Raw genomic sequence first — 14,234 nt, forward strand, 5'->3', positions numbered from 1 at the left:
CACCGTAAACGATTTTTTGGTTCGTTTTTCTATTCATAATAGTTCTTAAGAGATCGGCGAGGTCGTCAACAAGGGTTTCCATCCTGGTGCCACTCATTCTTTCGCACCCTGTCCCGGTTAAGGCTGGTGCAGGGTGACGGGGAGCCCCACAAGAAGGTGAGGTGAATGGTCTTGGCAGATACGGGCCCACCAACTTCTGCCAGGTTCTCCGCACAGGGTCGGAGAGCTGGCGGGGGCCAAAGGCGCCGACTAGTCACCATCCGGCTATAGGAGAATATCAGATTCATCGGGGTTTCCCAGGGCGTGGCCATACGCCCTGAGAACCCGTAGCCGCTTCGTGCTCCCCATAAAAAGAGAACCTAGCGTTAATTCTACGTGGAATAATCGTTAACGAAGATTCAGATTGGCACGTAGATTGTCAATTTGCAATCGTAAACGAGGGTGGATCCCTCTAGTCGTTGCACGAAACAACCCCTTTCGCTCTAACAATTTCACGAGAATCGTCCTCTGTACGTGTTTCTCATTCGAAAAATCCATTCTATATTTAATTTAATATTCCTAGTATCATTGTTCGTTCGAGATTTCCCGAACTCCTTTTAAGCGTAGAAGTTGATTAAATTCGGTTGAATAATTGAAAGGAAAAAAATGAAAAAGATGTAAAAAAAATACATAACGTATTTAAAATATTTTTCATAATAGAATAGACAATGGTAAAGTAACCGTTCCAGTTAAAAATTGATACGGTATCGATGGATTGGAGGTGGAAAGGAACCGCGTTGAAGAAATGGGTGCGAGCGATAAGAGTTAGCTCGATGATTGTATTTTAACAAGAAAATCCTCACGGCTGGTTGATCACTACCACCTGCTCCATGTGATAAGAAACCAGCGACACACATTTATGGCAGAGGGAGATCCGTTCATGCGTCACTTTTACATCGCTCACTTTTTTAATTTCAAACATATTCCCTTCTTGCAAAATCCTCATAAAATTGCGAAACGAATAATTTTCTTTATATAATCTTTTAATTTCTTATTTCAATTTAATGTTTATAGACTTGACAATTTTTCCCCTTTTTCGTCACCTTTCCTCGAATCGTTAGACATTAAAATAAAACCGTTGATCATTCTGGCTGTTTTTTTTTAAACTTTTTCTTGCGGAAATTCTTTTTTGCTGGTGTAGAAAATAGATGAGAAATTGTTTCGATGCCCCTCTCCACGAGTTCGGGTAGATCTCGTTTCAATCAATCGGTAGCCCAGATTCTTGTTCATTTCACACCCCCGTATCGCATCATTCCCGTGCGCAACCGTGTCCTTTGCCTCTGTGGAACCCCGTGAAAGGATCCTAGCACAGTTCCACGTCGACCATCAGGATCGTCAGAAGTCTTAGAGAACTTTTTCAAGATTTTCGATATCTAAAATAATAATAATAATAATAATAATAATAATAATAATAATAATAATAATAATAATAATAATAATAATAATAAAAGACGAGTTTTTTGTCGAGGATTAAACTTTAAACAGCATTAAGCTTAACTTATAGATTCCGCAGTTTAAACCGAAGAATTCCAGAATTTACAGGAAGTTCTTGGAAAAGGATCGGTAACATCTTAGTGATTATTTTACGAATATTGAAAGTTTCGAGACACAGCGACCGATTTATCGAATGTCATGACGGACGTGAATAGCAACAAAGTGTCCAACGAGTCTTCGAAAAAGTCGCTCGAACTGGCGAAGAAGGAGTTACGCGCGATAGTGACGAAGATTGAGGAAACAACACTTCCTAGCAGGTCTGTGAAATTGTTTCGCGCTCAATGTCTTCTTAGACCCGGAGGATCGAAGTTCCGCAGGAGACACCTGTGGATCTTGCTGATCCTCGCGTGGATTCTAGGTCAATTCCTCTGGAATTACGTGCACACCGTTCGTTACGACAAGGTGAGCCACGAAATCAATCCTTTTCGTTAAAAAGAAAGATAAGAAAGTCGACCGATCTGAGCTTTAAAACAGATCAATCCTTGGGGAAATCGTTTTTTCAGTAAAAGATTTGTTTTTATCTTTGCTTCTTTCTATACGTACTTCAATCATATCATTTTTGTCACGTGATTGTAAGAGAATTTTTAATTTTCTGTCTTTTTTCTTTTTAATAGAGTTAATCGTTGTTTGTGATATCTGACCTATTTTCGAAGAATTTTAATAAACATTTTGGCAAAATATCGGTCTTTATCCTTGCGTTTCTTCCTATTCTTAAATCGGTTTTTAGCGTTAGTAAATCGATTTTTGTTAAGGGTTGAATATTTTTCAAGTGCCTAGCGGAAGTACCTTCGTTCACGCAGAAAGTATTCCGGCCAGCCGAGGATTGTTCAATGTGTCGGGACGTTCAACAGGTTGACAGGATATCCAACGTGGATCCTGCCATTTTTGAGGAACGGTACTGGCTCGTCCAATTCCCCTAGTTCTTGCTCCACTTACGCTCTTGAATTAATTTTAATCCCCTCTCGTTCTGCTTTATTCGTCCGTTAATACAAAGAAGTATATGTGAAATTCAATTTTATTATTTTCTATGTTGGAATCTTTTTCATCCTTCTGTGCTCTCTTTCGAGGAATAGATATGCGTATTCAGGAAGACCGGTAGTGATTACGGATGCCATGACTAACTGGACAGCAACGGAAACATTCTCGTTTTCTTTCTTTAAATCGTTGTACGACGGAGAGGACGCGAATTGCCAGTTTTTTCCTTATAAAACCGAGTTTAAAAGTCTTCAGGACGTGTTCGATATGAGCGCTAGTCGATCATTGCTGGAGAAAGGAACGAAGCCATGGTACGTGGGCTGGTGAGTACAATTTCCATTGTAATTTTCATTTATTTCATTTTTCTATTTTATTTAATCGATTTTATATGTACATACATGATACATGTGACATAGATATAATATAATTCATTAGTAGCCGAGATAACGTATATCACGAGTAAGATTCTTATAACGCGAACGCATGTTTCGTCGAAATAGTTTCTGAAAACAATCAAAATAACTCCGTGTCTATTAACGAAGCAAGAAGTATCTCTATTAACGAGGTAATACTGTATTACGATATTGTGCTATATAACCTAATTATAAATAAACGCTGGATTAAAATAATCGTATTATTTTGTAGCATTTCTATAGATTATACATAAAGTAAAAGAAAAGATATAGATCTATTTTTTTTTATTTATTTAATTCTTTACATTCACAATTTGTCCAGTTTGGACATTTGGTAGAATTTTTTAGCTGTTTGATCATCATTTAGGTGGCAACCCCCAGTGGGATACCATCTTCGTGTTTGTTAGGTATAGATTTATTTGAAATTTATTTTAAAGAAAAAGGGTAGTTTGTTAGCGCTAGATTAGGAGAAAGGATATAGGGGATGGTATTAAATGTCACTGTCAGTTAAATCTGGTGATGTTTTTTTGGCCAAGGTTTTAGTAAGTGTCCCGAGAGTCTGGATGAACGGTGCCCGTGAAGAAGGCAGTTTTGGGGCTTCAATAACTGCCCTAAAGCTCGCCCGTATTCACACAATCCCCCTAACGAGCTTCCAAGCGAACTATGTAGTTTCCAGCGGCCCGTATTCATCGAAACGATTACCTAGAAACTCATATTCGTGTCGAGCGACGCGTTCTTCGTTACCTTTCCTGTCTGATAACTTCGCATTGTGAAGTGGACTTTGTATTGTTTTGCACAGGATGATATAAAAATATCGTCACATGTTAAACAAGGGAAGAGAATTAGAATCTATATCTTAAAACAAAGCGAGAAAAAAAATTTCCTACATTCGTTGCTAATAAACTTAGATTCATAAAAAATTCTGGTAATTTGGTTTGCAAATAGATGCAAATTATTAAACATGTATATATATAATAAACTAGCTGATAATAAATAAATATAGAGAAATACAATATAATTATAATTCTTGTTAAAGGAGTAACTGTGACGAAGAAATTGGCGGTGTGCTCAGGAAACACTATCAAAGGCCGTATTTTCTGCCTGTCACTGCAGAAACAGAGAAGACCGATTGGATTTTTATGGGTAGCCAAGGATATGGGGCCCCTATGCACGTGGGTACTCCTTCAATAAATATTTATTTTCATTCCCTACTTTTATCGATGAAATATTTCGACTTTTTCAGGTGGACGACGTGGAACACCCTTCGTGGCAAGCTCAGGTCAAGGGTGAGAAATTGTGGATGTTGGAACCACCCAGAGAGTGCCATTACGCTTGTTACAGGTTGAAAGTCGTAGTACATCCTGGCGAAATAAGTAAGTCTGGCTCGATTTCTTCACTGTGAAATTTCCTAATGATCGATTTGTCGCGCAGTTGTCCTGGATACCAATCGCTGGTACCATCAAACGGTAATCGTTTCCGAGGAGATGAGCATCACTATCGGAGCAGAATACGATTAGAGGAAGCTACAGGGACGTTCTAAGGGCATTTCGATCGCTACGACAGCCTTTAACGACGATACGTGTCACGAAGATCAATAAAGTTGTTTTGTCTTGATATTCACGGGTCTGTCAGCCTGCGAATAATTTCTAATAGAAATTTCACTTGAACCAAACATTACGAACAAAGTTCTCCAATAACAAATTGTCCTGATAACTCCTACTTTCGATTGACACTTTACAAAATGCCTTATATTTATCATGATTTAATTGCCAAGAATTTTCATCGACCGTTGAATAATTTCCACTTGCAAATGGAATTTTACAAATTTAATCTTTATCCATCGCAATTTGCAATATTGTTGCACGGCCCTTCAACTTTGAATTTACGACGCTGAACGAGCCGGAAGACGCGAATGGACTAAGCCAGGATGCTCGACGCGGATTCCACGATCCGTGGCGAGCAGTTGATCGGTTTCCTCGAGGAGGTCGGCTGAACACGCGCCAGGTAACGTATGATCACGGGCACACGCGTGAATCTATCGAGTGTGAGGGGACGTGAAGGGGCTGCAGGGAACCCCTGCCGTAGCCACCACCTGCCGCCAGGTGCGACTTCACGAGACATCTGTATGAGGGGCCCGTGCCGCGTTTCCTTTTCACCGTTGAGTTCTCCACAATTCACAAGCTCGTTGACCGGTGTAGGAACATTAGGTGTCTGTCTGGAGCCGAGGACCGGCTTATTACCGAAGTAATTGGTCGAAGCCGACGTTCGATGCACGTTACTGGCCCTTTGATAAATTTGACAACTAGTTTCGGTTATTGTCTTCGGAGGGGCAGATTATGCAAGCGTTGAATTGATTTTGGGAAATCTTTTTGCATCAAATATGGAAAAAAACTAAATAATAAAGGTGATATTAGAGTAATTGATTCGAATTAAAGAGTAATGACACGTTGCTATACCTTTGATAAATTTGAGAACGAAACGGTTACAGATCTATTGGCAGTGGTTGACGTTTTCTGCTAATACTCGACGAAGGGCGCTCTTCCTTCAAATCCCTTGAATCTCTGCTCGTAATAATTCTTTTAATATTTGGAATTTATTCCAATAACTTTTATTACCTTAAAAGATATTTTAAAATATCCTTCTCCAGAAAGAATAGGAAGAAACAAAATTAGAATAAATATTCTTTCGACTATCGTTAACTACAATTAATATGATTTACCAAAATTTTCAATCAAATCGTTTAATGGCTTGTTACGTGAAAACGATCGTAGATTCGTAGATGGCGACTGTGTGCAGCGAAGGCAGATGCAGCGGAGAATAAAAAATGGCCGGAAACGGGGGATGCATCGAAGGAGGCCCGAGGGCTTCCTGTTTCAACCTAATTACATTCCATTCGACGCGGGCTATGTAGAGGGTGGAGACTGGGTGGACGCGCAACAAAATCTCGTTAATTCATAAAAATTCTCCGTCCATTTCGCGGCAGTCTTTTTGCCCGCGCGAAATTAAAATCCTCCGCGCGGTCGAATAATCGATAGCGGAGGAACGCGCGGGATTCCGTCGATCGAACTTTCCTGCTTCTTTTTCTGGCGGATAAAAATGCGAATTTTTATCGAATGCGGCTAAGTGGAAAAACGCTTGTGCTGTTCCTAATTCTAAATCGATATTTGAATTTAAGGCAATCTTGGTCGATCCCTTCTTTCGGTCACAAATTCGAAAACATATCCACTGCAGTAAAATGATACACTACCGTTTACATATCCAGATACTTCGACCGATTTATATCAACGATATCTAAATTTTATGTTGCCAGATTATTAACTTATATTTATGAAAAAGACATAGATTAGACATAGAAAAGACATATAGCAATAGCGTATTCTTCTACGTACTATACATATATTCTTTAGTATACACTTGTACTATTTAAATGCCAATATCAGGATATTCAGCGTATTTTATCACGGTATTAGGTATACAAGTTCTATACAAACTTTACGAATTCTTATTGTAAACTACAGAACCGAGAACCAGGAAAGGTTGATTTCTATTTCAAATAAAATGTAGGTCGCTGTGGATTGAGTTTTCTAAATGGAAGATCTGTACAAATCGAACGAGATCATAACGCACGAAGCTATTTCGCACCGCGAGATGCGTCATTCAAGAAATGAAGTTTAAGGAGTGCGCGGAATGTTCTCGATATTCCATCAAAGGAAGCGAGGAATTTCAATAACAGCAAACAACTAAGCCGAAAAAGTATGTTAAAAATAACCACAACATTTTTTCCAACAACCGTGTTTTATTATTCTATCTCCTTTAAAAAACGAGGAAGAAACCGCTGTAAATTCGTAGAATACAGATCGAAAAGGCAACGCTAACGCGAGTTATTTATTTAAAAACCGACGCCAGCGAGACACGAAAACATCCCGTGGACAGTTCTAACAGGAAGATAAGTCGATAAACCGATCGAACTTTCGAGTTTTCGCGTGATAGCAGCACGAGCGATGTGATTCGCTGTTTGCGGCACAGTTTCAGAAAATTTCAATGGCCGTCGAGGGTGTAGGGTGCGCTCATGGTTCGCGATGACCACCGACCGACGGTTGCCTGTAATGGCCCGTATACGTGTGCCTAAGCGTACGTACGCGTTTCAATCCCCACCGTGCATCCCTCGCAGCGTTGCCGGCCTCTCGGTCTCACCCGTTTGCGGCTATGTACAAATTTCACGTTAGGTACATATGGTTTCCCTGTTTGCATCTTGCTTTCTCTCAATCAGCAACACCTACAAACGTGTTCTTCGGAGGTTCTCCCTTGTCCCTCGGCCCCTGTTGCCCTCTTCGTCGTTTCAGCCCCCCTCGCGTCCTTTCCGTCTCTCTGTCGTTCCATATACTTGTGGTCGCACATACTTGGCACGTATGTGTTAGCAACTATCTGCCTCCCTTTCCCTTCGTCGCTCTGCGATTCTCTTTCGAGGGACACGTACGGTTTCACAAGCGCGTCGGCGTTGCGCTCAACCCTCCTGCCAACCGTACACGAATTTCTGCCTTTCTTCTTCTGTATCCCATCTTTGCATCTTTCTCACGTGTTTTCACGTTCGTACATGAAATTCTTCTTCCATTTTAGCTTTTTTACGCGCTTATACCTTGTTGAATTTACGGGGTGTATTTTTGTATAGTGTAGGGTGTCCACGGGGATATCCATTTTATTTCGTTTATTCTGTTCTTTTCTTTGTTTATCGCTCTTTTAAATGGGTAAGTGTAAATGTTATTTGAAAATGTTTCAGATTATTTCTATCTTCCTCGCCCCTATAAAGTTAACTTTACACGAGTATCTATCGTGCAACGGACAAGCTTTTATTTTCTTCTCTCTCTCTCTCTCTCTCTCTCTCTCTCCCTCCCTCCCTTTCGCTTTAGAGACCTGTGCGCGTGCATTTTACTTTCACCTTTTGCCTGTTCGTTCGCACCACGGCGATACCCAACGCTCTCTCTTCGCACCCCCGCCGTTTTCACACATCGCCATGTTTATATGGAAAATCTGCACAGAGTTATTATTAGCCGGCCCTCGTTTCGCCGTTTGTATACTGATCTTACGCCCACGCTCGTCCCTTTTTCCCTCGACCGTTCTACTGTTTCGTCATTAGAGACAAGGTAACTCTAAACTATCATTATTTGCCCACCATATTAACACCCTTATCTCTCTTTTAAGCCGGTATGCAAATTTTATGCTCGTGTGCTGCCTCTTTGTATATTTATCTTGGATATACCGACCATTTCTTCTTCTATCTTTATACTATGTATAATAGTCTGTGGTGGTGAAATAGCGAGGTCGTACATTATTGCATTAAGCGTTGGTATGGATCGATGTCGCAACAACATCGATTAATTCTGTTTTATCTGGTCAACATTTCTTAAGGCGCTATTTAAACAATTTGTAGAAAGATTTGTAGTTTCGTGCTTGATTAACTTTACGACCTTGCTATTGCTCTGTTAAAGAACATACGTAACGTATATACAAATTCGCGTGACTTCGTGGAAACGATAAATTTGTAATTGTATGACTCTTTAACCTTCTTTACTCTGTTCTGTTCGTATTCCAAGATTCACGAGTCGAAATCTACAAATCTGAATTTTATCACCTTACTTCGCCTGCTCAGTTCCAAATTACGTTCTATCAATCTCGAATCTACCACTGGGCTAAATCTAACCAGTTTCAGCCATTTCCGCGCGAATTATCCGCTTTCGTTTGCTGTCTATACGTAAAACTTCTCGCTGTTTCTATCTTTCTTTTATCTTATGTTCCTTTAATTCTCTATTTTCAAGGTCCGTTAATCGAAATCTACAAATTTACCGATGCTTGATATTCGATTTCAAACTACGTTCTATCAATCTCAAATCTACACTCTGACCAGACTTGTTCTATGATTTCCAAAAGGAATTATCTATTCTCGTCTGTTATCCGTATGAAAAACTCTTTCTCGCTCTTTTTCATTTTATCGTCAATTCCTTGTTTCCGAGATGAATCAATCGAAATCAATGAATTTACCACTCGATATTTCCCATCCAATTCAAAACTACGTTCCATTAATTTCGAATCTGCCTACCTACCTACTACGATCAGTGATTGTACTTTACGATTTCCACGCGAATTATTCGTCCTTGTTCGTAAAAGTGTTCTTACACCCTCGCCACCCTTTTTCATTCTATTTTAATATTCTATTTTTCGTTTCCAAGATCCACCAGTCGAAATATGTGAATTGTCACGAATTAATTCATCGATCCCTCACTCTTCTCACCCAATTCCAAACTACGTTCTATTAATTCCGAATCTGCCCCTTACTAACCCGTTTCTACGACTTCCGCGCGAATTATCCATTCTCGTTAGCCACGCATACGTACGCAAAACTCCTTGTCCACGTTCTCACCCTCGATCCACTACCCTCTGCCTCGTTTCCGTGTTTATGGCAGCATGCGTTTACGTGCATAGGCCGGCCGTTCTTCCTCTTTCGCCCTCGCCACCTCACGTTCCTCTTCTCTGTCTCTCTACCACGGTTCGCGTGTAACCACACACATAGTGCTTGGTACATAGGAGTCAGCCTGCGCTCGTGTACCTCCTCTATGTACGTACGTATATAGTACGTAGGCGCTTGGTACATACATATCGGTCGTGCTATCGATTATTTTACCCATGTGGAACTTTCCCCTATCCTCCGGTCGCCCCACTAGGCGTCGCGACGCCCGGTATAGAGCGCGATATCGACGTTACATCGCTGCCATCCCCTCTCCTGCCTCCCCTCCACCGGACTAGCCTCAGGAACGGCGAAACTGGACGACGCTATCGTGCCCTCGTTTCAAGATCGACCCTCGATTTTTCCACGCTTTTTCTACTCGCTTCATCGTTTACACGATAAACGTTCTTTGATCGTTATTATTATCAAATATTATTCGCGATTAGATATTATTTACTCATGACCAGACTATGGACTCTTTATGCAAATTCACACTGTTATGGAAACTATTACGAAGAAGAAATCTAAACAGAGATTTGTTTAACACTGAATATTCTAACGAGAAATTTACTTTGCGAACGTTATCTATCTTCGCGCATTACGCGCAGTTTGCATATTTTTGTACATTAACACTTTTTCATAAGTGCAGGAAAATTCACCGTGTAGTTGTGATACTCCGTTTGAGAGGAGTGGATCATAGGGGAAAGTTGGATCATGGAATTTTTTAGCTTTACCTTTCATAGAAAGCACGGACTTTTTCAGAGGAACTTGTGCTACGTTTTGTGAAATAGAGTTTATGCAGGTTCAGGTTGTAATTTAAATAGTTAGTTAATCATTTAACAGGATAATAAATTAACCTGTTACTCCTAGTTACTTTGTAATTTGTAAAATCTACTTGTAGGGTGTCCCTTTTTTTTTATTATCAATTCTTATTGTCACGCAAGGTAATTTATTAGTAATGACAACTTACTTGTTAAACTTCACTTTTCCAATAGAGTCTTTGAGATGAATTTTTTTGTTAACGATAGATAAATATAAAATTTGATCAAATTTGAAAACAGATAGGACTTTACGTTCTGATACGATTTCATATTTATTTAAAACTAAATATTATAATGATTCAGTAATGTTTCTAAAAGACTGGGACGTATTCTGCTGTTATTTTTTTTCGGAAGGATTAAAATTGCTCTTTACAGAACCGCAGGGAAACATAAGACAAGTGTATATTCTACTTAAACGAGCAAACCAATGAGAAATCGAGTCGAGATTCCTCGAGATTCCACAAAAAGTGGCGTGTCCTTTCTCTAAAAATTGACTGCTACATCGAAGGGAAATCGAGCGGCGGCTCGCGAATCGCGTGGGGTTTCTCTCTGTCGGTTTGCTGGGGCGCAACGCGTTTTTATTTCTCGCTGTTCGACTTGACTGGCCGATATCGATTTTATTCGGTCGCGAACGCCGATGGATTTCGTGCGGATTGTGTTCTCCTCGCGTGGCTCGAAATCGGTCACAGGTGTGTGACCATTTCGATTCCACCGATCGATTGGGTTACCTGTTCTGGCTCGTGCGCTAGTCCAGCACTTCGCGCGGGAAAATATCCCAAAGTTCGCGCGCGCTGTTTACGCTGCGGAAAAGTTTTGTCATGATTTTATCAGTAATTTTGCAATTAAAATACACTTTGTCAAAAGTAAGAAAAATATTTCAGTCAGTATTGACGATAAAGGATATTTATTTTCCAAATCGTTTATTTCGAAATATTCGTTACTTTTGTAGAGGACTTGTGTAGAGGATGTTTGACCGTGAGATTTATTGGACGAGATTGCTCGTTGTTAAAACCGTCGAATATATTTAAAATAATAAATTAGTATACAGGCTATATTCGTTGAGACGCTCGTACGCTGTATAAGTCGTAAAATAGGATCGCTAATGTCTTGTTAATTAGATTGATAGTTCGTTGATAATTGGTTGATAACTGATCGACGACTGACTGTAATTCTTCCTTGCGATCGCGTCCGCTTATTTATACTGGTCGGGGGAGAGCCGAAAAATTCAAATTCGTCTTTGTTCGATCGTTGCACGTAGCGGCGACATTGTTTTGCTCGGAGTTTATTTATTCTTCCATTACGTGTATCCTACCGATCTTGATACTCCGAGGCAAAACAACAATATGATTTGTACCGCTACACTTTATCACATCATCAGACAGTTAAAATACATAGCGCTATAGAGAACTGAATTGTAGAAGTCAGCCGATATACTGCAACAGGGTAATTATTATAAAATAAAATTGACTTGTCGAAGGTTTGAATTGTAGAAATTAGTGCATGTACCGTTCATTACACGCTAATTACAATTGCGTTAATTAATTCGAATCTACCTAAGCGTACAACAGTTTAGTTGCTTGTTTACCGTTAAATGAGACCTGCCCTTTAACGAACAAAAATAGCCGGCCAGCGTTTGCAGCGGTACAATAATTTACACGAAACGTGAATCTACAAAATGTCGAGCAACTGTCTTTTGTCGTAGAAACCAATCAAAACTTCAACAGCAATCGACACGATATCAAAGATAACAATTTTAGCAATGAAAAGATATTGCTAGTGATTTTTTGGAGTTCTACTACAATAATCGTTGTACATTCGTCGTATTACTTTAATTTTCATTTCTCCTGTACCAACGCCTGATTCTTCCTGTCCGCTATATATCCTTTGCCCTCCAAAACTTTACTCCCCTGACTCTTTTCTCTGATAATTGACTTCTTGATGTTCATATTACAGATACTTCCAGTTAATTGAAGCGCTTAAGGGAAATATAAAGATAGTGTATGTATCTTTCGCAAAAACAATGGCTTTTTCTATTTACACGCTCGCCACTACATTTTCGTGACAAAATACACAACGAGAATAACAACGACAACGAGATGACGAAAAATTTCATCAGGTAGCGAAACGAACCGCCGCGTCGTAATATTCAACAACAACGGATGAAAACTGCGCAACGGCTGCAAGAGGACAGGTTTTCCTTGGATGAGCATCCCTTAGGCCGGGGGTACTAAGAACAGTCAGTCAGTCCCTGAACGACCCCTTCGTAGCGTTTCGACCTCGTCCCGCTACCCTTCCCGACCCGTCCCTCCTCTAGACCCCTGCGTATCGAGTTCGTTACAGATCCCCGTCGCAAGATCTCCACCCCTCTTTGTTCCCCACCCGATAGACCCCTTCTCGTTCACCTCCCCGCTGGCCCTGCTCGTCGCGAAGGACGCACGAAGCGGCTCGTCGGCACGTAGTAGTCGCGTTCGCGATTTGCGCAACTCCGTGCTCGCTTCCTCTTGTTCGAAAGCGAGCGGATTCCTCTCGCTCCTTCCGTACTGGGGTTAGAGCGCGCACCGTTCCCTAATCCGCGGCTAACACACCTGCGATTGTATCTGACATCGACTCGTTAACCAGCTAATAGTTGACTGCAACAAGGATAATCATAAAGAAAGGCAGAAGGTTGAAACATCTAAAAATTCTTTTTCGAGATCTCGAGGCGGAAGATCGTGTTGCCGCGAGTTGCCACGCAGTTTCTCTCCTTCTTAGTCCACCGTTGCAGGGGTGGCACTCTACGAAGGGAGGATAACAGACAGAAAGAGAGAGAGAGAGAGAGAGAGAGAGCGAGAGAAAGAGAGAGAGAGAGAGAGAGAGGAGGTGGAGAAGGACGGTGAGAAAGGGTGACAGGTTCCGAAGGGGTGCGCGCACGCGTGCGCGTGAATGCGCACCAGCAACGGTACGGGCAGGGATCGCGAGTCGAAGAGGATCACGGTCGGGGATGTTCGTTCCGCGTGCTTCCAATCGTCCACGATTCAACGATTCATCGACCGATAGGCTTTGCTCCCCACCGATACGGCATCATCGCGGTCGAAGCCGTTCCTCGATGGCTGGAATCGAACCGGGAGACTAGAGAGTAGTACGTACGGTCGCGACGAAATCGATCCGCCGTCCGCGCGACGACGCCTCTTACCGCCACCCCCCCATTGATCCGACCTATCGACGCGTTCTCTCCCCAGGGTCTGTCGCGATTGACACGCCGCTTCGACCGATCGCTTCGAACCGATCGCGTTCAGACTGGCTAGACCGTGAGCTTTGCCACACGCGCAGGGGTCGCTCGCGTTCGAGAAGACTCCGGGAAGAGGACATCTCTGCTCCCTACCCTTGCAGGGACGGGGATGCGCGTTTCGATCGTGTAATTGCGTCGAAACCTGTGAACGAGACGCGCTGCTTGCGACAATCGCATCGGTACACGTGGAGCAACGCTGATCGATAGACCGCTGCTGTACAGAGCGGTTCCGCGGTTCGATTGTCGATTGATCCGGAGATTCGGTTCGAGACTACGAATTACGTTGGAGTGTACTGGTGGTTTTATCGGGGGATCGAAATACGTTCTAATCCGGATCATCGTTTCATCGGGAAGTATGTTTAAATCGAAGATTATCCGGAAAGACTAAAAAAATACGAGAAAACACCGTAAAGATTCTACAGAGTGGAACTGGTTGAAAGAAAGAAGAAAAATGTTTAGAAGATCACACGCAGAGACGTTCGTGTAATATCTGAAAGGAAGTAAGAACGACAGTGGCACCGATTAGCTTTGGTTTCGTGGAGAAAAGAAGATCGAGGTGGACACTCGATAATCGGATCGAGCTCGGAGACAAGGACGCGCTCATCGGTCGAGGATAGGTCGCCGGGTAGTCGATGTTTATGCTCGAAGTATCGGCGCATCGAGCAACGTTGGTCACGAGGTATCGGAAAATCGATAGAAAGCTGACTGACGCCAGAGCGGTAGCG

The 14,234-nt window shown here is 41.7% G+C and overlaps 1 protein-coding gene across 1 annotated transcript; it reads left to right on the forward strand.

Annotated features, from left to right (window-relative positions):
• The first annotated feature begins 1,473 nt into the window (after positions 1-1,473).
• Positions 1,474-4,564, forward strand: LOC100742327. Its single transcript, XM_012392985.3, has 6 exons — positions 1,474-1,935; positions 2,304-2,428; positions 2,607-2,831; positions 3,958-4,093; positions 4,165-4,294; positions 4,353-4,564. Exons 1-6 carry the CDS (start codon positions 1,672-1,674, stop codon positions 4,436-4,438), a joined length of 966 nt encoding a protein of 321 aa, XP_012248408.1. The 5' UTR covers positions 1,474-1,671; the 3' UTR covers positions 4,439-4,564.
• Positions 4,565-14,234: the final 9,670 nt, after the last annotated feature.

Source organism: Bombus impatiens, unplaced genomic scaffold, assembly GCF_000188095.3.
Source record: "Bombus impatiens unplaced genomic scaffold, BIMP_2.2 scf_2136, whole genome shotgun sequence".
Taxonomy (NCBI): Eukaryota; Metazoa; Arthropoda; class Insecta; order Hymenoptera; family Apidae; genus Bombus; species Bombus impatiens.